At 40.6% G+C, this 24472-nt stretch overlaps 1 protein-coding gene across 1 annotated transcript in view; it reads right to left on the bottom strand.

Annotated features, from left to right (window-relative positions):
• The window catches only part of LOC113096931 (neurexin-3b-like), a gene marked incomplete at its 3' end in the record, with an annotated part of 50354 nt that overhangs the window by 5528 nt on the left and 20354 nt on the right, over nt 1-24472 (bottom strand). Inside the window, exon 5 of the mRNA XM_026262142.1 lies at nt 23488-23649. Coding sequence (XP_026117927.1) covers nt 23488-23649 — 162 coding nt within the window. The remainder of the gene's footprint in view (nt 1-23487; nt 23650-24472) is intronic.

Raw genomic sequence — 24472 nt, 5'->3', positions numbered from 1 at the left:
CTTCTTCTTCTTCTTCTTCTTCTTATTATTATTATTATTATTATTATTATTATTATAATTCTGTCTCTGTACTCATGTTGTGAAAATACAGGTTTTGGCATCAGTATCAGTGAATACCAAAAATGAAAGCAATGGTGTTGGATTCATTCTGAAAAAGTGGTATCATTGTATCCCTACTACACACAGACACAAGAAATATATCTATAGAAAGCTTGTCATGTCCAGTGTTGGGCAAGTTACTTTGAAAATGTAATCAAATTACTGATTACTGATTACTTCTTTTAAAAGTAATCACATTACTGTTCTGATTACTTTATTTAAAATTAATTAGTTACATTACTAATTACAGTACTTTTCTCTATTAAATTTATGAAATCCCAGCATACACGCTCCCAATAAAATTTTTATTAAAGTTGCAGTAGGTAACTTCTGTAAAAATGTATGTTTTACATTTTTGTTAAACCTGTCATTATGTCCTAACAGTAGAATATGAGACGGAAAATCTGTGAAAAAAATCAAGCTCCTCTGGCTCCTCCCAGTGGTCCTAATAAGTGAGTACACCATGAATAAATTTTCCAAACCGTGTTTTTAGCCTGTCCTGAATCACTAGGGTGCCCCTATAATAAGTGTTTATATTCAGACTATTTTAGATTGCTTCGGGGGCACCGCGGCGGAGTAACCCAGTACCTTTGTGATTCTTCATAGACATAAACAGAGAGAAGTGGATCCGGCTACAATGTTCTTCCTTAAGGCGCAAGCAGTTCTGTTTATTAACCGCTAGAGCTTCAAAAGTTACCGAATGCAGCTTTAAAGCATCAAAATTCACAGAACACTGTTATTTTTAACTAAAGCAAGCGGCTGTTGCGTGCATGGATTGGCAGAATGCAAGCAAAGATCACTACATTTATAATCTCTAAAATACATCTCAGTCATAGGCAGAGTGTGTGTAAGGCTGGGGAAGGCTTAGCCTTCCACTGGCCACGTATGAGGTCTTGGGGCAAAAATGCCACATAATTGGACAAAAAAGCCCCTAAAAAAAAGGGGTAGTCGGCAGCGGGTCAGGCTGGTGCGTGTCTGCATAACATGGCGGCGCTACAGGTGTACCAAGCCAATCTGCTGAAAGATTTAGATGAGCAAGAGCATGTGAGATCTGAGGATATCACGGAGCTCAGGAGGACGGCTGATTTGTCTCTCCGCTCTACCAAAGAGACCGCTCGTGCTATTGGGAGGTCTATGGCAACAACGGTAGCAGCAGAGAGACATCTGTTTCTCTCCCTGTCCGACATGAGAGAAAAGGACCGGGTTTGTCTCATGGACACCCCGCTTGTGTCCTCGGGCCTGTTCGGCAGCGCTGTTAATTCTGTTGTTGACAGGTACCAAGAGGCTCGCAAGCAGGCAGCGGTGTTCCAGCGGTTCCTCCTGCATTGCTCCCTATATCCAGAGGCTGCCTGGTGGGGGCGGCATCCACCGAGTACCAGCTCCTCATACAGGGATGCAAAAAAGCACTGGCTTATGAGGGCAGTCCCCTCTGTGGTGCAGCGGGTTACACCGCATTACATGTTTTCCGTCTCGCCTCAGTGCCCTCAGGAGATCGTTCTACCAACCCTGCCGGAGTTACAGGGCACAGCGGTCTCCCACGAGCACCAAGCCCAGTTACCCCCCGAAAACGTAGCGGTATTAAGTGGCTCACCGCCTCCGCGGAGGTCTCTAAAAAGGTTAGTTCAGTTGTCTCGTGCTGGTCCACCGTTACAGGGCACCGAGCTAGCTGTTCTGATTACACCAGAGGTCAGTCTCGAGAGACTGGCTCCCTTAGTAGATAATTTAACAGCGTGGAAATTACTGCCAAATGTTTCTCAATGGGTCCTGCACACTGTAGAAAGAGGCTACACAATTCAGTTCGGTTCATGGCACATCAACTGCCTGTGCTTCGTGCACTTTGTTATTTTCTCCCAGACCTAATAAGTCACCATGTGTGTTTGGTTCTCCTCCGTCTCGATTCAACGGGGTTTCACCCACGCTGGTGGTCCTGAGCAGGCTCTGGTTATGGAACAGGGAGTGCATGCTCTCCTGAGGAAAGAGGCCATCGAGGTGGTCCCTCCTCACGACAGAGAGTCCAGGTTCTACAGCCGGTACTTCATTGTTCCAAAGAAGGATTGGTGGTTGTGTCCCATTTTAGATCTGCGCCTAGTGAACCGCTCAGTCAAGCGATGCTCAGTTCAGGATGCTCACACTCAAACAGGTTGTGTCTCAGATCAGGTCCGAGGACTGGTTTGTCATAAGAGATCTAAAAGATGCATATTTCCATATCTACATCCTTCCCCTACACAGGAAGTTTCTGAGGTTTGCTTTCGGGGGCGAAGCATACCAGTATTGAGTAATTCCCTTTGGACTTGCACTTTCACCCCGCACTTTCACTAAGTGTGTGTATGCAGCCCTGGCTCCGCTATGACTCCAGGGCATCCACATTCTGAACTATATCGATGATTGGTTGATTTTAGCTCAGTCAGAGCTGATGGCAGTTCTGCACCGAGATGTCATTCTCGCCCACATGAGAGAGCTGGGGTTAAGACTGAACACCAAGAAAACTGTGCTTTCTCCAATGCAGAGAACCAATTATCTGGACGTGGTGTGGGATTCGACCACGATGCAGGCACGCATGTCGATCCTCACCGCAATTGCGCCAGTCACTCACTGTCAAGCAGTTTCAAAAACTGCTGGGTCGGATGGCAGCTGCATCCAACGTGATACCTATTGGCCTGCTTTACATGAGATCCCTACAGTGGTGGCTCAAGACCAAGGGGTTCTCCACGAGGGGAAACCCACTTCGAATGATCAAGGTCATGCAGCGCTGCCTGAGTGCCTTGGATATGTGGAGGAAGCCTTGTTTCTTGTCTCAGGGCCTGGTGCTGGGAGCTCCTTGTCGCCGTGTGATGCTAGCGACGGACGCGCCCCTCACCGGCTGGGATGCAGTCATGAGTGGCCACCCAGCCCACGGTCTATGGATTGGTCGCCATCTGACATGGCACATTAACACTCTGGTGTCGATTAACGCGGATACACGTTGTGAGTCATTTTCTCCTGATAACCCCGAAAAGAACTTAAATTACACTTTCAGTTTTAATCGTACAGATAAGACCAATACATTAATCAAATCTGTAAAAGGTACTTTTTTTTGGATACAGACATAATAACAAAAAAAACTTTGTGCACTTATAAAATAAAGATAACAAACATGGTGTGCTGTCTGCAGCCTTTGTCTGTGCTGATCTTCATTTACAAACACGTCATTAAAATGAACTGTAACTCCGTGAAAACTCAACGAAGAGACATGAGAGAGATATCTATAGAAAGCTTGACATGTCTACTTTTAAACTAAACAAGTGCTATTTAAATATATTTAAAAGCATCAGGAATCTTTTGCAGGTGTTTAGAGTTAATTAGTTGATTCAGATTCAGATGATTAGGTTAATAGCTCGTTTAGAGAACCTTTTCATGATATGCTAATTTTTTGAGATAGGAATTTTGGGTTTTCCTGAGCTGTATTCCAAAATCATCAGTATTAAAACAATAAAAGACCTGAAATATTTCAGTTGGTGTGCAATGAATCTAAAATATATGAAAGTTTAATTTTTATCATTACATTATGGAAAATAATGAACTTTTATCACAATATGCTAATTTTTTGAGAAGGACCTGTATTCTCAGCTCTTTTCAACATTAACAATAATAATAATAATAATAATAGTAGTAATAATAATAATAATAATAATAATAAATGTTTTTTTTGTAGAAAATAAGATTGTTAAAAGGATTTCTGAAGGGTTGTGTGACTGGAGTAATGCTGCCAAAAAAAAATAGTTTTAAAGTCAGCTTTGATTGTTCTAATAAACTGTTTAACTGCTCTCCAAATGGAAATTAAATTATGTTGTGGGATAATTAAATATATTCTAAATAAACTACAAACATAATATTATATACATTTAATTTTTCCTCACATTATTTATTGTAACTCCTCCCTCCCAGTGACACACAACTGACTTAAAGTCTCATTATGCAGCTCATTATGTGGGCCTTTGTCTTCTCAGGTGTAAATCACAATGATATTCATGATAGTTGACGCCTACTCGCATATGACTTTTACTAACAAAAAGTGTCTTAGACTTCCTGCTACCAAACAGACCCTCAGCCGGTGGATAGTAGATGCCATTTCTTTTGCATATGATTTCTCTGACCTCCCCTCTCCCCTGGGGGTCAAGGCTCACTCCACTAGAAGTGTGGAGGCCTCCAAGGCCTTCCTAGCAGGTGTTTCTATGCGTGACATCTGCGAGGCTGTGGGGTGGTCCACGCCTTTGACCTTTGTAAGATTTTATGGCCTAGATTTACAAGCCGCTCCAGGCCCCTCTGTTCTCTCATCCTAGCTGTGCAGTTTCCCACACTGGCATAGATTTGTAAGTCTGGCGGCATGGGCATTTCGTTTACAAATCATCCTCAACGCAGCTCGAGTTCCTGAAGAGGAACATCTACAGTAACCAGGAGGAACCAGGTTTGCATACGGCAGTGGCTCAGTGGTTCATGTAGGTTGTCTACAAACCGGAAGGTTGGTGGTTCGATCCCCGGCTCCACCTGACCAAGTGTCGAGGTGTCCTTGAGCAAGACACCTAACTCCAGCTGCTCCCGACGAGCTGGATGGCGCCTTGTATGGCAGACACCGCCGGCGGTGTGTGAATGGGTGAATGTGAGGCAAATTGTAAAGCGCTTTGGATGGCCATGTGGTCTGTTGAAAGCGCTATATAAATGCAGTCCATTTACCATTTACATACGTAACCTTATACATTTTTTTTTTCAAAGAAAATCAAACAATAACTATAAAAAAAAAACTTGAATCTTGATAACTTGCGATATTTCACTGTTAGTGATAATGTCACTCTCTACATAATTTATTCGCTGCTTGAATAATGGTGTAAATGAAACATTATATAATTATACATTTCTTACGTTATTATTAAATTGTAATCTTGTTAAATCCAAATTATGTCCCATTTAAAAATAAATAATAATTATTATTATTATTTACTCTTCATGACACCCATGTCTGGTTTTCCTGCCAAAAAGACCTGTTTATGATGTTTAATACACAGTAGCTGAGCCAGGATGTGGTGAGAGAGGGGCCAGCAACCAGTCTGGGGTGGCACAGAAATCTTCCATATTTCAATATAAAAATATGTTTGATTATAAATGTAGACTACTGGACTGTTTTAGTGCCTAAAACACAACTGAGTACAATTAATTTCTACTTAACTGTAATTGAGATATTTGTAAATTAGATCAAGTAATACTGGGTGAAGATGACATTTTTTTTTTTTATTATTCCTCACCTCCAGGTATTTTAATAAAGGGGCTCACCCCAGCTTTATTGTTTACTCAGCTTCTAGAAACTACCAAATTCTTGCTTTCCAACATTGCATACTCCTGGATGAGGAATGCATAGTGATAAAAATTTGAAAAAGGCAGAAGTCAGAAATGCCAGAATATAAAATGAGTTATTTTATACAGTTAAATATTTTCATTTTCGTTTGCTGTTTGAATCACCTTTTTGGTGATTTCATGACTTAGCTGATGACAGAACGAGGTATGTAGCCTATGCTCAAAGATTCTTGTGCGGGTTATTTATGATGAAGTGATAAAGAGTGTGCGCCACATATCTACGTACTGTTGAAGAGAGTGCCTCATCTTCCTGCTGTGAAGGTGAAGCTCAAGTGTGTATTTAAAAATCTCCTGTTTGATGTGGTCATAGCCTAAAGAGGTACGGTGGCTCCGCATCTAAATAAATTAATTTCTTGTCAAGAAAAAAAAAAATGGACAAAAACTGCAGTTTTGAGTGGGGTGGCAAAAAGAGGTGGCCAAGCGTTTGTTAGTGGTGGCCACCCTGTTAATACATTTGGCTGCTTTTAGCCTTACCCTGGAGGTGGTTCACTCTCCGGCTATGATCTCAGTTCATGCTGTCTCACAAACCTCTGTTATAACACAATACATATATGCATAATTCATATTTCATAATGTCTATAATTCATGTGTTATTATGAGAGGAAATGTGAACATGCAAATTCCAGCACTGCATTGAGCACTCATTGCTGCAAACACGTTATAGCCTAAATAGAAACTCTGCATACACTTGTGCTTGCTAATCGTTAATATTTTATATTTGTTCATGTTGCTTTTGTGCAATAGATGAATAACAACTTCATATTTCTTTTAGATATTTTATGTTTAGATATTTCTATTTTACTGGAGTCCCGTGAATCATTTTATTCTCCCTAATCCCGCACACACGAGTCTCTGCACTCACCTATCAAGTCCCTTGCGTTGCACTCTGTTGCGTCGGGTCTTGCGGGAGAATTTATCTAATCCACTGGCACTTGATTATATATATATAAACATTTTTTTTTTTATTCTTTCTTGTAGCAATTCTCACTCACATACCTTTGTCTTATCAGGCGTGAATCACAGCATTATGCATGACCATTCACACCCCCTCACATATACTTTTTCTAAAGTGTATTAGAAAATGTAAATAAATATATTGTTTTCTGTGAATGAGTGCACCAATGATTTACACACCATTTTGAAGCAAAAACTCTAGACTTCTGTACACCAGGCAGAGAAGACAGATCATTTAAAAGACATAGAGCCATCTCGTAGAGGGTTCTCTAGCATAAGATATTCTATTTAGCACACTCTCGGGAAGGTCCGCTGGATCTCATCGAGAGGCCAGAGGTGCAGAGCCCACAGCTTGGGTGGGGGTGCCATATCGTTCTGTTCAACAAAGAGATAAGGTCCCATATCAGGGGAATGGGCCACAGCAGGGCTGCTGAGAGCAGCTGAGCTTGCTCAGCAAACTTTTGTTGGTTCCAGGCCCAGCTGAAGCATCGGAGATGCAGAGGCCATGAGGCCCAGCATCTTCTGAAACACCTTGGGAGGGTGAGGTGCTCCAACTTTGGCTGGGGGACAGTACACTCTTAGCAAAATTGACCCTGAGCCCCAGGCATTCTAAGTGGCTGAGGAGGAAGGATCTGTGAAATAGTAGCTTGTCCTCCAACTGGTCCAAGATTAGCCAGTCGTCAAGGTGATTCAGAATGCCTATTTCTTTCTGTCTCAGCGGCAAAAGAACAGCTTCCATGCACTTCTTAAAGTGCGAGGAGCTAGGGACAATCCAAGGGGATGGACCGTGTATTGATACGCCAATGCCTCAAAGGCAAATTTCAAGAATCGTCTTTGGTGGGGGCTATCTGGATGTGAAAGTAGGTATCTTTCAGATCCAACGATAGAACAGTCCCATGGGGACCCTTGCAAGAAGATCTGTTTCAATATAATCATCCTGAATTTACACTTTTAGTCCAACGAAGCAATAACACTGTGTTATTTGGTGGTAATTCCTTTGTTTATGTCACATTTCTTCTGGGATAGTATTTTCCGTATCTGTTATGGAATAAACTACACTTAAAAAAAAAAAAAAAAACTGCTAGACAGCCTCAGAAAAATGGTTGCAGGAATCTACTTTTTTCATGGTATCTTTTTTTCAGATTTGAAATATAAACTTATGAGACATGTGACAATAACAGCCAATTACTTTTCTGCATTGCTCCAGATTCAGTGTGGTAAAAAGTTTTTCAAGGCACTTCACTGTCTATAACTTTGTATCTTTTTAAGCATTATCTACTTTGGATAATGGACAGTAAAGCCCAAAGGGTCATCTTTCCAAAGACACCAAAATTGTGTGTGTAGCGTACTGAAATCAGGAACTATTACAGTTAGGTAGGTCATTTTAAGCTGTGAGTCCCATAATGGGGGGTGCTGGTTAACAGGTAACAGCCACTGAATCGGGGGGGTCTTTGAGCAAATTGCAGTGATATATCAGCTAACTTTCTCAGATCACATTGCTAAAACTGTCCAGTCCTGCAGATTTGCTTTTATTCAACATCAAGAAGATCAGGCCCTTTCTTTTGGAACATGCTTGAACATCCTTGTTCAAGCTCTTGTTCTGTCCAGGCTGGACTATTACAATGTTCTCTTGGCAGGTCTTCAAGCCATGTCTATCAAACCTTTACAATTAATCTAGAACGTGACAGTAAGCTTAATTTTTAATGAGCCAAAAAGAATACACGTCACAACTCTGTTTATCAATTTGCACTGGCGACTTCCGGTTGGGCCTCGGAGAGATGTAGACGTGTCTAACTGAGCTCTCCCACATGAACCTTAAAATTCATTGACAAGACACTTTTTCCAGTGTATGAAGCCATACAGACATTGTGTGCACTGGTAAACTGAGAATTTTTGTTTTTTATTCTTTTAATTGAGTTGAGCCGCCTGTAAACATGCCGGACCTGAGGAAGGCTGCTAAAGCTAGCGAACCAGCAGAAAGCACGAGCTCGGGGCAGTCAGCTATGTTGCAAGCAATACATTCATTAAGAAATTAACTGCTGGCGAAAATGGATGATAAAGCAGAAATGCAAAATGAAGAAATACGCAAGCAAATCAGTGGTTTGAGAGACGAGCTGAAGGGTGCAATCGATCAGGCTAACACCAAAGCTAACGCGCTAGAGGAGAGCAACGCAGGCTTGGAAACTGCAGCTAACACTCACTCGGATGCTATCGCTAATCTGGAGCAGCAGGTGGCTGAACTGAAAAAAGAGGTGGTAAGTTTGGTGGCGAAGGCTGAGGATTTGGAAGCAAGATCACGGAGATGTAATTTACGCATCTTTGGGATTAAAGAAGGACGAGAGGCAGGCATTTCAGCGAGCACCTTCGTTGCAAAACTTTTACAAAAAGTGATGGGCCTGGACGAGCCGCCTGTTATTGACAGGGCTCACCATACTTTGCAGCAATCCCCGGGACATAGGCAGTCACCGAGAGCCTTTGTCGTCAAGTGCCATTACTATCAAGAGAAGGAAAGCATTCTACGAAAGGCTGTTACATCTCCAAAACTTGTATCTGAAAATGGCGACACTATCAGAGTGTTCCCTGATTACACGCAGAATGTGGCGCGACGGAGAGCGGCTTTCGGACAGGTGAGACAGTTATTACGGCAATGCGAGGGAGTAAAATATGGGCTGTTGTATCCTGCAAAACTGAGGATTACAACTCGGGACGGCCAGCAGAAGAGCTTTACTGACCCAGAGAAGGCAGTTACCTTCGTCAGGGGACTTATGAGTGATTAATATGGGTGTCTGTTCGGCTACACACCTCAATATATTTGGTGGGAGTATTGGAACGAACCAATTATTGTTGGGGATCAATATTGCTACAATGTAATGCCATGGGACATTGGATCAGTTCAGTGACATTGGGCAGTGGGTGTACTGACGGCTAGTTGCATAAGCGGATTGAGTTTTTTTTTTTTTTTTTTGTCTCATTCAGAACTGTCTTCTAATGTAGCAACAAGTATGCATAATTTGACTGTTTTAAAGTAGGCCTATTATTATATATCTATTCATTTAAGTACTTATTTTCTATTTTTCTTTATATACAATAATTCATTTGTCTGCTTGGTTTTTCATGTTTCACTCAGAATCGTTTTCTAACAAAGTACTGATAACCCCTTTTTTATTATTTACTTAACGCTCATAAATTCAGTCATTTATTCATTTATTTTTATTTATTTATTTATTTTTTCTTCTTTCTTTTTTCCATGTACACAGAGCTATTGAGTAATGGTTCTAAGTAATCCTGTTAATGTTATAGATGTTTGGCTAAATGGTTATTATAAGGTTTGTGTAGGGCCTCAGCTCCACTTGGTAAGTCTTATTTTCTTCTTTCTATGAAACTTCATAGTGGCTTGGGAGGTTGGGGGGGTGCAGTCTCTCATTTGGGGAGGGACCAGCAGGGGTTTGTGTTGTTAATGGGTGATTTAAAAGTTTTCTTTTTACTTTGCACGGTTTGTTTTTTTCTGTCTTTGTGTCTTTGTTCCTTTCCCCTTTACCTTCTTTCTTTTTCTTAGAGTTGGAGATGAGTTTTCATAATAGCACTGAGTTGGACTTTATCAGCCATGGGTTCTGCAGATGGAATGAATAGACCTGCGACTAAATTTGTGAGCTGGAACGTGAGGGGACTCAATCATCCTGTAAAGGTGTTTTCACATTTAAACAAATTGAAAGCAGAGATAATATTCCTACAGGAAACACACCTTCGCACAACAGATATTCCTAAATTAAAGAGAGGATGCGTATCACAGGTCTACCACTCTGAATTAAATTCTAAATTTCGCGGTACAGCCATCTGATTCTGGGAGGAGACTTTAATACGGTTCTTAAACCTACTATAGACCGTTCCAAAGCATTTACAGCCCCTCCTTCCCCCTCTAAATCTGCAACTATTATAAATGCTTTTTGCGGTTCTAGTGGTGTAGTAGATCCATGGAGATTTAAGAATTCTACGTTAAAGGAGTTTTCCTTTTTCTCCGCTGTTCATCAAACATACTCAAGAATAGATTTCTTTTTGCTGGATCAAAAAATGCTTTCATCAATTATGTCTTGCAGTTATGAAAGCATTTATGAAGTTATTTCTGATCACTCTCCGGTCGCTATGGAACTTTGGCTCCAGGCTAAAAGGCCAATTCAATGTAATTGGCGATTTAATACATCTTGGTTGTCTGATGAAAAATTTGCAGACTTTATTTCAACACAGATTGATTTCTTTATTGAAACTAACCAGCTGCCAGACACCGATATTTTAATACTTTGGGAAACTCTTAAAGCATATATTAGAGGTAAAATAATATAATACACTGCTCGTCTAAATAAAAGCAGGTCTTTTATATATTCCGCAAACAATTTTATTACAAAAATACAAACTGCGGATGGAGAAGTTAAGCTTGACCCAAAAGAGTCAAGCAATTAGGTTAATGAAAAATAGAAAGGCCCTGATGGGTATCCAATTGAGTTTTATAAGGCTTTTGCCTCTAAGTTGATACCTTTACTGTGCCTTGTCTATAATGAATCACTCAAACAAGGAAAGCTGCCTACATCTATGACCCAAGCCACAATATCTGTGCTTCCCAAAAAGGACAAAGACCCCACTAAATGCGAGTCTTATTGCCCGATCAGCCTACTCACATGTGATTATAAAATACTTACAAAGATTCTCTCCTTAAGATTGGAACCTATAGTACCAAAAATTGTGCATCCTGACCAGACAGGCTTTGTAAAGGGCAGGCAGTCTTTTCATAATTTACGTCGCCTCTTTAACATAATATATTCTAAACATTCGATTCACTCGCCAGAAATAGTCATCTCATTAGACGCGCATAAAGCTTTCGATCGAATTGAGTATGGACACCTTTTCAAAACTCTGAGCAAATTCGGATTTGGCCCAGTCTTTGTTTCTTGGATTCAGACGTTGTATGCAGCACCCCAAGCTAGAGTGAGGACTAATAACTTTAATTCGCAATATTTCACTGTCCAAGGATGGACACGACAGGGTTGTCCGTTGTCCCCTCTTCTCTTTGATCTGGTCATTGAGCCACTTGCCGCGGCATTGCGAAGTAATAACAATATACGGGGTATCACGAGGGGTGGCCTGGTTCATAAAGTGTCATTGTATGCCGATGATTTGCTGATGTTTATATCAGATCCGGAGACTTCAATCCCAGAATGCCTAGACATCATTTCTCAATTTGGTAAATCCTCTGGGTACAAGATTAACCTCACCAAAAGTGTTTTGTTTTCCAAATTAATGTCTTGGCCCGAAATTAATCCTTCGACTCATACCCATTCAGGACTACAGAGGGCCCCATGACATACCTGGGAGTAAGTGTCACAAGTAGATATAAGGACCTATTCCAAAATAACTTCAAACCAGCTTTAGGACAGATCAAGGAGAACCTTAATCGCTGGTCTAATCTGCCCCTGTCCCTAGCTGGACGCATTAATTCAATAAAGATGGTAACGCTACCTAAAATCTTGTACTTATTCCAAACAGTCCCGATCTTCATACCCAAATCATTCTTTAAATAGCTTGACAGGCATATCAGTACATTAATATGGAACAAAACTATACCTCGCATACGGAAAACAGTTCTCGAGAGACGTAAGGAGAATGCTGGGCTAGCTCTACCAAATTTTTTATACTATTATTGGGCTGCAAACATTCACAAATTAGTAATATGGTATGGAGCTTCTATTGGTGGGAGTAGTCCGAGTTGGTGTCTAATGGAACAACATTCATGCTCGTCCGTTTCATTGGCCTCAATGCTGTGTGCTCCACTGCCAGTGGCGGTGGGTGCACACACAGACAATCCTATTGTAAGAGGCAGCTTACGCATATGGATCCAATTTCGGAAACATTTTGGTCACATACAAGCTTTGGTGTCTATGCCTCTTTCCTCAAACTTTCTTTTTAAGCCATCGCTTATAGATGCAGCCTTTCTCACCTGGGCTAGAAAAGGCATAAACAGTGTGGGAGATCTTTTTGTAGATGGCACGTTTGTTTCTTTTGACTATTTGGTTAATGAATTAAGTTTGCCAAAAACAAATTTTTTAGGTACCTTCAGGTCCGTGATTTTGTCCGCTCCCAGTTTCATTCATTCCCCTTAAAACCAAATATCGGCCCTCTAGATCATTGTCTGACGGTCAAGCCTCATCTTTCGTGTGGTGTCTCCCAGCTGTATACTGCTATTCAGGCCATGAAATGCCCATCTCTTCTGTCTCTTAAGGTACAGTGGGAGGAGGATCTAAACATAGAATTGACGGATTAAATTTGGCAAAGAGCTATACATAAAATATACACATCGTCTATCTGTGTTAGGCACAGGTTGATACAATTCAAAGTATTTAATCGCCTGCATCTCTCTAGGACCAAATTGGCCAAAATATATACTAATGTGGATCCCAACTGTACGCGCTGTCACCAAGCCCCTGCCTCTCTGGCTCACATGTTTTGGTCATGCCCAAGCATAGGCACATTCTGGTCTGAGATATTTAATACATTCACCTACATCTGTAAAAAGAATATGGATCCAAATCCTATAATTGCAATATTTGGGGTGGTACACGGTAAATTTGGGGTATCAAGAGGCCAATCTCAATTAATAGAATTTTCTACACTGTTAGCTCGTCGACTAATTCTTACAAATTGGAAATCTCCCTCACCCCCAAAACACTCACGTTGGGTGTGCGCAACTATGTCCTTCCTCTGGCTTGAAAAGTTAAGAACTATAGTCCAAAACTCAGCAGAAAGGTTTCAGAATGTATGGCAACCTTTCTTGGATTATTACGAAACTGTATTTGATGCTAATTCTTTAGATTAAAAAAAAAAAAAGGTATGTTGTCATCTCCTCTTTTCCCCTCTCTTTTTTTTTTTTTTTGGGTGCTCTGTGTGCATTCTCAATAATTGTGTGAACCTTGGATGCCAATCTGCGACGAAAGGAGATATGTGAGATAATGTATAAAATAAATATTATATATATTATATTATATAAATATTTTGTTTCATTCAGGTGGCTGTATATATACATATATACCTGAACTAAGTAAATTTCTGTGGGTATTGTTCAAATGAAAACGTGTTTGATGAAGATAAAATCCCTTTCTACAAAAGCACTTTTTGTATATGATATGATCACTGATTATTATCTAAATGTACTTTATTTGACACAAACCTCCCTCAAACCAGAAGATGAAAACACTTTAAATTATTCTACCCCACAATGATACTGCTATAGCCATGAGCCATTTCAATCTAAAATATGTATGTAATCCCTGAAGGAGGGAACAGAGACGTTACGTCAAAACAACTGACAAATCGGGATTTCGCCTAAGAGCCATATTGCTTTCGAGTGTAACAAAACAAACCAAAGTCACACACCATGTCCCGCATTGCAGGTACATAAGGAAGATTCCTCCTTCAGGGAATGGGGGTTGCATACATAACCTAGACATTCCCCTTCAGTCAGCCATGTTCAACGTTATGTCAGAAGAATTGGGATCACTATCAAAACCCCATCATTGCTGCCACTTCCAGTGTCCTGTGTATCCCACATAACTGCTGGGGCAGAAGGCAGGACAGGATTTAGACCAAGAAGTGTTCATCCCTGCTGTTCTCATCACTTGGAATTGCATATTGCATAAGCCCTGAGGCCAGCTGTGTGCTAGCGCATCCGTGCCGAGGATCCCCTTGGTTAGGGAATAAATCAACTGGCAATGGGACAATTCAGTACACCCATATTGTCTCTAAATCAGATGGATCATCTTGGGTTGGAGTCACCATTCCCCCGGAAGTGTGGGCTGTTGTGAGAGCTGCATGATTGAGAGGCATCTGAGGGCACAAAGCGACCTCAGATGCCTCTGACTACAAAGGAGGAGATGGTGGGTGAGTTGTGAAATGTGAAGGGAGTGTGGAACACCTTGACAACAGTTGAGGTATGCAACGGCTGCAGTGTTGCTGAAGGAGAATCAAGACATGAAATAATGTGTTCTTCAGGTCGATTGCTGCAAAACAATTGTGAGGATGAATGCACTGACAAATGCATTTGTGCATTAACATCTTGAATGGGAGCTTGTGAAAGGCCCGATTCAGGATGCTCAGGTTCAGAACGTGTTACAACCCACTGCCTTTCTTGGGTATGTTGAAGTACGGGCCAGTCCAGCCCAGAGGTGAACCAAATGCACCTGAACTTTGAGGGACGCTGGTTGAACTAAATCGCATAGCCAGATCTGATGGTCTGATTGAGCAAGTGAGACAGTCTGGGCAGTGCTAGCCAGGCCCCCGAGACTATGCAAGCAGGAACAGAGGAACCACAGCCATACCCGCAGTGGGGCAGTGAGGTGGAGCACAGTTGCCCGACCTGGAAAGGCACAGCATCCTGGAGTGGGGTTTGAATATGTAGTGCAAGACCTACCTGGCTCCACAATTGTGCAGGGGGCATCACACACTGCCATCCTTGGGACTTAGAGATATAGAAAACTGCTATTTTATTTAAATTTTTCAGTGGCCTTGAAGCCAGTGGCAGAACAAGACTCAATAAATTATTCTTCACCCGGAAAGGAGTGGTGCACTCACCATCTCTTGAACAGCAGGATCCTGAATCGCTGGGTCACCCACCTCAGGAATGCCACAAATGCTCTGACATTTAAGAGGCAAAGAAGGGGCAGGGATGGGCTGAACCACTTTTCCACAGTCAACTATTTTGCCAGATGGCAGCACTCTGTGGACACAGCTGCATCCCAATCGTGCACTCAACTGGAGGGATTTGTTGGCCACCCCCACCGAGGGTAGTGAGGACTGAAGTAGCACTAACTGTGTTTTAGACAGAATTAAGCAGCGTTTCCACCGCAGGAACTAGGGACTTCGAGCTGGTAATCTCTGTGTATTTCCACAGCAGGAACCAGGAACTAAATAAAGTTCCAGATAAAAAAATGCCCCTCAGAAAGTCCCTGCTGGTGAGGTAGTACTTTTTCAAAGTTCAGGAACTTTTTAGGGCGGGACTTGGGTGCTAAACATGCTGATTGGTTGAGTTCATGCAGCACTGCAATTTTAACCACCAATTCACAGATTTTGGAGATGTTCAGCTCCAAGCGATAACCGGGAGCTCAGTGATAATGTATCCACCTAGAGCACTCTCACCTCAACTAGACCTTCTGATATGTGCCACTGGCTCTGATGTCTCTTTAGTGGTTAAACATAAAATATAATTTGTTTTGGGTAAATCTAACAAGTAATCTTTGGTCTATAGTCAATTTATCTATATGTTAACATGAAAATTAAAAGAGGTGTGAGGGAAACAGGTCAATTTAGCTCAAAGGGAATCATTTAAGATTTTACGGATTTGTGGAGTCTCTTGACGACCTTGTTTGGTTTCCAAGGCAGTTAACAGTCCATGTTCAGACTCTGGGTCTGTAAACTCTTTAATCAGGAACTCACGAAGTCGCTGGTAGTTTGACTTAGTTTGACTGGGCTGTCGATCTAGAAAGTTTCGTACCTCGGGACTGGACGTGGCTCTAAGGAGGTATAACCAGTCTCTGTCAGTCACATGAGGTCTCACTTCCAGGTGAAATTCGATATCTCGCAGGTAAGCTTGGATGTCGGGGCTCTCTGTGGAGTTCGGGTTGAACCTGCTGATGTTTTTAGACAGCTTGTTGAGGTCTTTGAATGTCATCCCGTGGGCAGCTCCAAGGCCTTGGACGGGAGGTTTTCTTTCGTTGGCAGGAAAGGGTTGTGTGGCGAAGGCAGGTGAGGTTTTGGGTTGTGGCCCTTCGCTCCTTTCGTCATATGCCAGTTCTTGGACGTGGAACTCTGCTCTGCTCAGTAGTGATGAGGCTAAGAGAGGTTTCTCTTTCCTTGGCTCTTGTTTGTACTTGTAAGCATTTTGGAGTTATTTTTTCTGTTTCGTTTCTTGAGTCAGTTTCTGTCTATCTTGGCTTTCTCTAGTAGCTGTTTGGCATACTGGAGTCTGTTTACTAGGTCTTTCTGAGCAGCCGTTGCATGTTGCTGGTCGAGCTGAGCTGCTGCCAGGGCTGCTTGGAGCTTCATAACTTGTTCTGTTGTATCCTGCTCCCTCTCGCTGGGTGCTTTGAGTTGATCTTGAACTTTCACTTCCAGCTTGTCTATGCGATGTTGAGCACGTGTCAGCTCCTCTTGAAGGTGGGTGATGTGCTTGTCGCTCAGTTTCGGCTGGGTTGTGAAGGCATAGCTTAGTGAGCTCGTGATCTTGACTAGCTCCTCGTGGTTGTTGTTCTGGCTTGAATCTTGTGTCAGGAATCTTCTCAGGATTAGGATTATTATTGAAAATAATAACAGTTCAAATGTCTTTGGAGTGAGGCTGTCTGTCATGCCTCTCAGCCAAATGTTCACATCTTCCCCATGGGAAATGGGGTCTGCAGTCTGCGGCATGTTGGCACGCTGGGGAGAAGAGAGACTGACACAGATCTGTGTGGAGTAAAATCCTATGTGTGGTGGGACAACTAAGTGTTGTATCAGTGATTGTGAACCACTAGTGAAATGTGGTGATGACTGTGTTGGTCTCAGGGTGTCTAAGTAGACTAGAGATGCGAAGACTTTGTCACTCTAATGAGGAAGAGGAAAAGAGAGACAGAGGTGAAAAACTAATTCAAATGACAAGCAAAATTTCTGTTTTTCAAATGAGGGAAATTATTTTTTCCAATTAAATGTTATCAAAAACGTAAACAATATTATTATATTTCTTGCTTTGGACAAAAGAAAACAATAATAATTCTGATATCTCTTTTCTTAGTCTGACAGGATTGACACCGTACACCTTTCAGTTGGACCGCTCACCAGGGAGGCTGCGAAGGCGACAGTTGTTCAACACGTATCTCTATTAAATTGATCTCAACGTTGGATTAGATGCTAAAACTTGGATCGCGTTTCCAAATGTAGGGAGGTTAGGAAGAACAAAGGAGAGGATGATTACAATCAAAATTCATAAGGATGATTCGTCGTCTTTGGCACGATTGTGTATTTAATTCACTTAGAATTGATTGATGGTTCTTACATGTCCTACAAATGTAAAAAGAGAAGAGGAAAATAAAGGAGAGAGAGGACGGAGATGGTAAGTCTCAGTAGCGGTTATCTGAACTACAAGGATAGCGTTGTGTTAGTTGCTGCACAACTAATCAAACAAAATAAACTTTAAGTGAAAGAGAGTTGTCTTTCTAATTTATTTGAATTCGTAGTGAGGGATAAAAATGTCTCCTTTTAGGGCTCAGGTGTGTCGTTCCCAGGCTAGGATACACAAAGTAAAGAAATGGTAAGAAAAAGTAAAATTAAAAAAAATAATAAATGGGCAAAATATGCAAAAATGAAATTAAAAAGAGGAAATCAATAAGTAAAACAATAGTGGTTAAGTGTATAACCAAAATAGGAAGAGGGGTAAAACGCATTCAAATAAGTAAAGGTCTGAATAGCATATATTCAGATGGGTAATAAATAAATTAGGAAGAATAAGTTTACTTAAACTTCCAAAGTTCAAGGCTTAAGTCTTCCTAACATAATTAGGCCCAAAAGAGAATACTAGAAATAAAAGATCATGTGAAATGATCTGAGAGGGAAATTTTAAATGCCTCAAAATAAATTTAATGTTTCAATTAAATTTCAATTTGACAATTAATAATTGTGAGTCAGTATTTCCCTTTCTAGTAAAATGAAAATAAGTGGTTTAGTGAGAAAAGAGAGCAATAAAGAGAAAGAGACTAACAAGTGTTAGTTAAGATGTTTAAAGATGGTTAAATCACATCAGCGTTGCCCAAACACACACTATTCATCCACTGGATTGTAATGCTAACGGCTAACCTTTGAGGCTAGTGGCTTTAGTATAGACTTCAATGTAAATGCAATAGTTCCATTAGCTTAGCGACACCGCGGAGTTTGTTTACACAAGTGCGCTGCGCGTGCACAGTTCAGAATTGCTCCGGAAGTGCGTTAAGGCTTCCGGGTCACGGTCATCACTATGGCAACCAAAACACACTAGTTGATAACGTTAGCACATGAATCGTTGCATTGTTGCAAATGCAGTTAAGCATGTAACATGAATTGTCGGCTCATTTCAACACTGTACAAATAACCACACCGCTTTTAGTTGGTTTTGCGATGTGGCACTTAAACTCTCAGTTTCTATGGAGTTAAATTTATCTTAATTCAAATAGCAGCTTCCTGTTGTAGTTAAGGGGACACAGTGCTATCAATCTTAGCAATCTGAATCTCCGTGCCAGTTTTTCTGGACACAAACACAAAAGGTTTCCTTCGCTGTTGGTACACAGTTAAAATGTACTTGATCAAGCTTTTAAAACACTCCCATTCAAATTACTCTCGGGCACACACAGTGTTAAGCGAGATTGCATTCACTTTGTGAACGGATACAAACGGGCAAACATTATTCTCTAATGTTTAACGTTAACTTAGGGGAGTCAAATATCAAATTTGATTCTGCAGTGGAACACGCACTGGCAATCAAACAATATGAAATATGAATACGGGGGCTCTGATAAATAGATTGAGGGACACGCTCAAAACTATTCTTTATTCACCGATTTATATCCCTTTTGAAACAGTTTAGCTACGTTCAGCACACAGTGACTGAGATAGCGTTTGAGACACTGGAACACGCAGTGAAATCAAATCAGCTATAAAACAAGGCATTACACAAATGAGGAACACGCTCAATTTCTACCTTATTGTACGATCTCAGATGTTTACTTTTAAGTTCACTTACTGCTGTTAACAATAAAGAGACGGACCCGAGTTACACAGTCTCCTCTGGCTGCTTTCAATCATTTGAGGGGGGCGCGCACTGCTTACGTCACGGGTCACACAAACACACTCACGTCTCGCTAGCTTCTCATCTTTCATTCCTTTAGCAAAATCAAAGATTAAATAACTTGGTTTATGCTCACAATTTAGATTAAACTGCCCGCATTCTCCACCATAATAAATGTAAGGGAAACAGGTCAATTTAGCTCAAAGGGAATCATTTAAGATTTTAAAGGGAATTTGAACAGAATCACTGTTTCACGGAGACGAGCCTGCGGTTCAGTGAACGAGCCGTTTAACATCAAATCTGCGCTGGATACTTATATCCAAACTATAGTGAAAACACTATCAATTAGCACAGTAACAAGATCGGCAGTTTAAGACATTAACTTGTAAGCACAAAACACAAGATACTTCTCTTTTCAATATGAATAAGGCTTTATTAGATAAATCTAAGACATATAAACTAATCTAACACATAAACGCACGCACTCACACATTCACACAAGTTGCAGGAAGATCGAAAGTTAGGAAAAGATGAGTTTAAGAGAATGGAAATATGGAATTCCAAGTTTACAGCAATACGTTAAATTGCATAGACATGAACAACCATCAATCACGTAATTAGCCCTTGCATTGAGTTCCTCAATGTGACTAAAATTATATTAGATACACCAGCACAACAAATATCTGGGGATACGTTGCCTTCGTTTCCTGTGAAAGGGACTCCCGTTGAAAGGGGTATCCCGGTGTCGCTGATTGGCTGGAAGTTCAGTAGTGAAGTGACGTCTTGGGAAGCCCGTGGTTGTTAGGCGTTGGCTGAAAGTGCAGAGTCGTGTGCGCTGGTCGAAGTTGAACGGGCATCCGAGGTCAGGCGTCGGAGACTCGACGTTACAAAACTTAACTCAGAACACGAAACTCTCAAACGGAAAAGAAAATAAATAAAGTTTGACGAGACTAGGTTGTGTTCCTTCTCATCGTGGCATAGTAGCAGCAGGCAGGCCGAAGCACGCAGGAACCGCGCTCAAACAGTGATGACTAAACCGCATGGCTAGAAGCTACAAGCTAGCAGAAGCATAGCTAGAGACTAGAAACAGACATGGCTAATAGCAGCAGCTAGGGACTAAAAGCAAAATTTCATGGTGTCCAAAGTATTTAAACTTCCCTGTTGGCCACCTAAAATGTTGCCTTGACCAATCAGATATGGTCTTGGCTCGGGGGTATCATAAATCATTTGTTTATCTTACCAAGCATGTGGTTCCTGCCTCGCAGGGTCTAATTTTGGACATGATTCCTATAACACGATTATGATATATTTTACAAATAAATGATTGTCAGGACAATATCAAGCAAGAAAATTTGATTATATCAATACTAGACATGACTATGTATCCTATAGTTATCAAAAGACATACACAATAAGTGATTATACATGATAGTCAAATGTGTGGGTTACACATAAATGAATATGGAGTTAAGCAATGGAATGATTCATTTATAAGTCTTTTTTGAGTTCATTCTGGTCCATATATATGTACAAAAAGCAGTTTATTTGCCATTCTCTGGCAAAGGGATGTTCTGTGAAGACAGAGGTTTAAAGCCCTTCCCCCTTAGGAATTTCAGTCTGGTTCTGCTAGGTGGGGGGTCAATGGGACTTGTGCAGTACTCTCATGGGTTTTCATGTAATGTCCAGCGTTGCATTTCAATTATGAACAACAAATTTGACAATCTCTTCTTCGAATTGAAATTGTAAATAAATGCTCTAGTGGTGTTCATGTTGAAAGCTGTTGTGTGAACAAGTTGGTTGGTAATCTGCTTGGTTCTTGTGGCACTAGAACTGATTTATGACTTCCTGAGGAATTCAGCTCATGTTTCAATGCACACAGCTCTGATAGACTCAAATTAATTTGCCTGGTTCGACTCATTTCTTGCTACAGAGGCAACCGATATAATATTTCGTTTCATTCAGGTGGCTGTATATATACACATTTCCCTGAAGTAATACATTTCTGCGGCTATTATATTTAAATTAAAACAAAAGGAGGCAGTGGAATTTGATATCCTTTTTTTGTTTTATTGTAAACATACAGAGAGGAAAATTGCAGTAGCCAAGGTGAGCTGACTGATGTTAATCAGGGTACGATGCAGTTTGCAGAATTACCAGATGTGCACCATCATGAACATCACACTCCCGAATCAAATGCACAAAATCTGAACTAGGAGGATGCAAGTCCAAAATCAGCATACTTTGCATGCAGACCTACATCACCAGTCTGTTTGCCTAATCTTCCCGGTACTTTTCACTGCGCGGGAAATACAGAAAGCAACAGGTCTGGGGGCAAAATAGCTTCTGGGGAAAAAAGTTCCTGGTACAATTGTTCCAAGTAATTTCAGTGGAAACACATCATTAGGTGCCCTCAAGATCTAGTGAATTCTTCATGCCCCTCCAGGAAGAAAGGCACTGGACATGGGTGCTGATGATCAGACTGAGGCACCCCCAGGTACCAACTGTCCACTGTCCACTCGGGCAACACTACTTTCCCCCTGAAGGAGACAATGCAGTCAAATCTTCACCCCCAGAGCCTAGCTTATCCCTTGCTGCATTGATTGACATCCTGTCATCCGCTGGAGCCCTGACTGAAACAAGTACCAGCAGTCCCACACTAGAACTCCACAGGTTGCGATGTGGAGGAGGAATAAGGGACCCACGGAGACATACTTGTCAGTAAAACCAATGGGCATTGACTCATTTTGCTAGACTCAAAAGTGGTAGGGCTGTAAGGCAAGATCCCAATTTGTCAGTCGTTCTGACATAACGTTGAATGTGACTGACTGAAAGTGAACTATGGACTCTTTCTTTTCTAGCACTTTATATAAAGTTACAACTTTACACTTAAAGAAAATTTAAGAGAACAGTCCTAAACCATGGTGTAACAAACTCAAACCCGCCATCAAGTGAGCAGCCTGCAAGGAAGGACAATATTTTTACAACACATAAGTAATTAATTTTTTATATATATTGTATATTTGTAAATGTGTACATTTTTGTAAATTACATGATCAGTAATATCAGAGAGAAAATTATAACCATGCAGCCGTCTGCTACCCCATGGCATCAGACACTACAGATTGCATGAGGAACAATCCCATTAATTATTTGCTGTTGGAGAGGAAGAATAGTATTGGTTCATCATCTATACCATCAAAATGTATGCTAGATTGTATACCAACTAAGATACTAAAAGACACACTTCCAGAAGTTGTAAATCCTCTTCTTAATATTATTAATTCATCATTGTCTCTAGAATGTCTCAAAACATTTCAAGTTGACTATTATTAAGCCTCTCATAAAAAATACATTATTTGATCCTAGAGAAATAATTAACTACAGACAGATTTCAAATCTCCCTTTTCTTTAAAAAAAATACTAGAAAAGGCACTGTCCACACAGTATCATAGTACTCTCATCAGATACAAATGACTTGCTCTTACCATCTGATCCTGGTTGCATCTCACTACTAGTGTTACTGGATCTCAATGTTGCATTTGATAGTATTGACCACAACAATCTTTTGAATAGGATTAATATTGATGTTGGAATTATTGGAATTACACTTGTATGGTTCAAATCATATTTATCTGACTGTCACAGATCTATAGCAGTAAATGAAGAGGTATCATATTGATCACACCTTCAGTATGGAGACTGCATGGCTCAGTACTAGGAAATGCTACTCTTCGGGGATACTCTTCGACACATGGTTTTAATTTTCATGTTATGTTGATGATATTCAGCTTCAGAGCCTGATGATATATACAATTTCACAAAAGGGAATGCACAGAAAAAAACAAACAAACAAACAGAGGTTTTAATTATTATACCCCAAACCACTGCATGTAATAACCTTGAACTCTATCTAACCCTTGATGGCTGCTCTGTCAAGACTGTGTTGATTGTCAAGTTACAAACCTGGGTGTGCTATTTGATAACGATTTGAAAATACACATTTCTAACCATTGTAAAACCAAATTTTTAATCTCAAAATATATATATATATATATATATATATATATATATATATATATATATATAAATTATATCTAACACATATGCCCTTAGTGGTAAATACAGAGAAGGCAATAACTAGAACTAGGAAGTTATTAGCCATATTAGTGTGCAGTGTGCATTCGTGCATGCACGCATGATTATGCAAATCTTATAGGACCCACCTCTTTCAGGCAGCCCATGAAATTATTGCTGACGGGAGATCCAGGAAGGTCGGCGGTGCTTGGGCTTCCCCCCACATAGAAGAAATCATCTGAGCCCAGCATTGTGTAATCCTCCTGTGTGTATCCTGTGGTGGTCAATATACCATCCACCAATATAGTCACCTGTTAAACGATGACAGTATAAAAAGACAACAAATTAGTAACTCATTTCAAGATTTGCTTTTAACCTGAGCGATATCCTTATTGTATTGTTTGTTATGGTCTTGTTCAGATTTGCCATTATTTCGGGTCGCTTACTGCTAACACTCTGGACCATTGGTCTAGATAAGATTCTTTGGTGATATCTTAGTATAGGTTCACGGGAGAGGTAAAGAAAATATTGCTGATGAATATTTTCTTCATCTTTGATGGGTTAAGAAAATGAATTGTTATCTGGTTTGGAATATTGCTAATTAGGGTTAGTAAATATTAAAACCAAGGACAAATTATTTGTACTTGTTTTAGTTTTGGGGTTACGCTACTTTGTCACACACTCACTCATACACATAAACAGACGTTCAGACACATACCAAATCATAATGTCATACTGAATAAACATGAGAAGGATCAATGATTCATTGGTTCAATGAAAAGTGGGAGGAGCAAAGTCACAACACCCAATCAGTAAGTATCCATGCAGAAAAAAAAGAAGCAGAAAGGCCATGCAACAAGATACACAACACACAAAACAGCATTTGGTAGACACACACAAGAAATTTGGGGGGAAGTGGAGTGATAAATCGAATATAGTGTTAGTGGCAGGGATATATGAGGCGGAATGAGATGTTGGAGATGAGGACATGCCATGAGTGGTGTGGAGGTATCAACTGCCAGAGTTCCCAGAGTTCTTAAGTTTGTCTTGTGTGTTTGTTTATTTCTGGGAGGCTCTGCAAGGTGAACATTTTCCTTGTGGACATTCTTGGAAATCCTCTGTCAGTTATTGCCG

This window comes from Carassius auratus, unplaced genomic scaffold (genome assembly GCF_003368295.1).
Source record: "Carassius auratus strain Wakin unplaced genomic scaffold, ASM336829v1 scaf_tig00216038, whole genome shotgun sequence".
Lineage (NCBI taxonomy): Eukaryota > Metazoa > Chordata > Actinopteri > Cypriniformes > Cyprinidae > Carassius > Carassius auratus.
The sequence above is the reverse complement of the archived record's forward strand: the minus strand, read 5'-3'. Positions and strand labels throughout refer to the sequence as shown.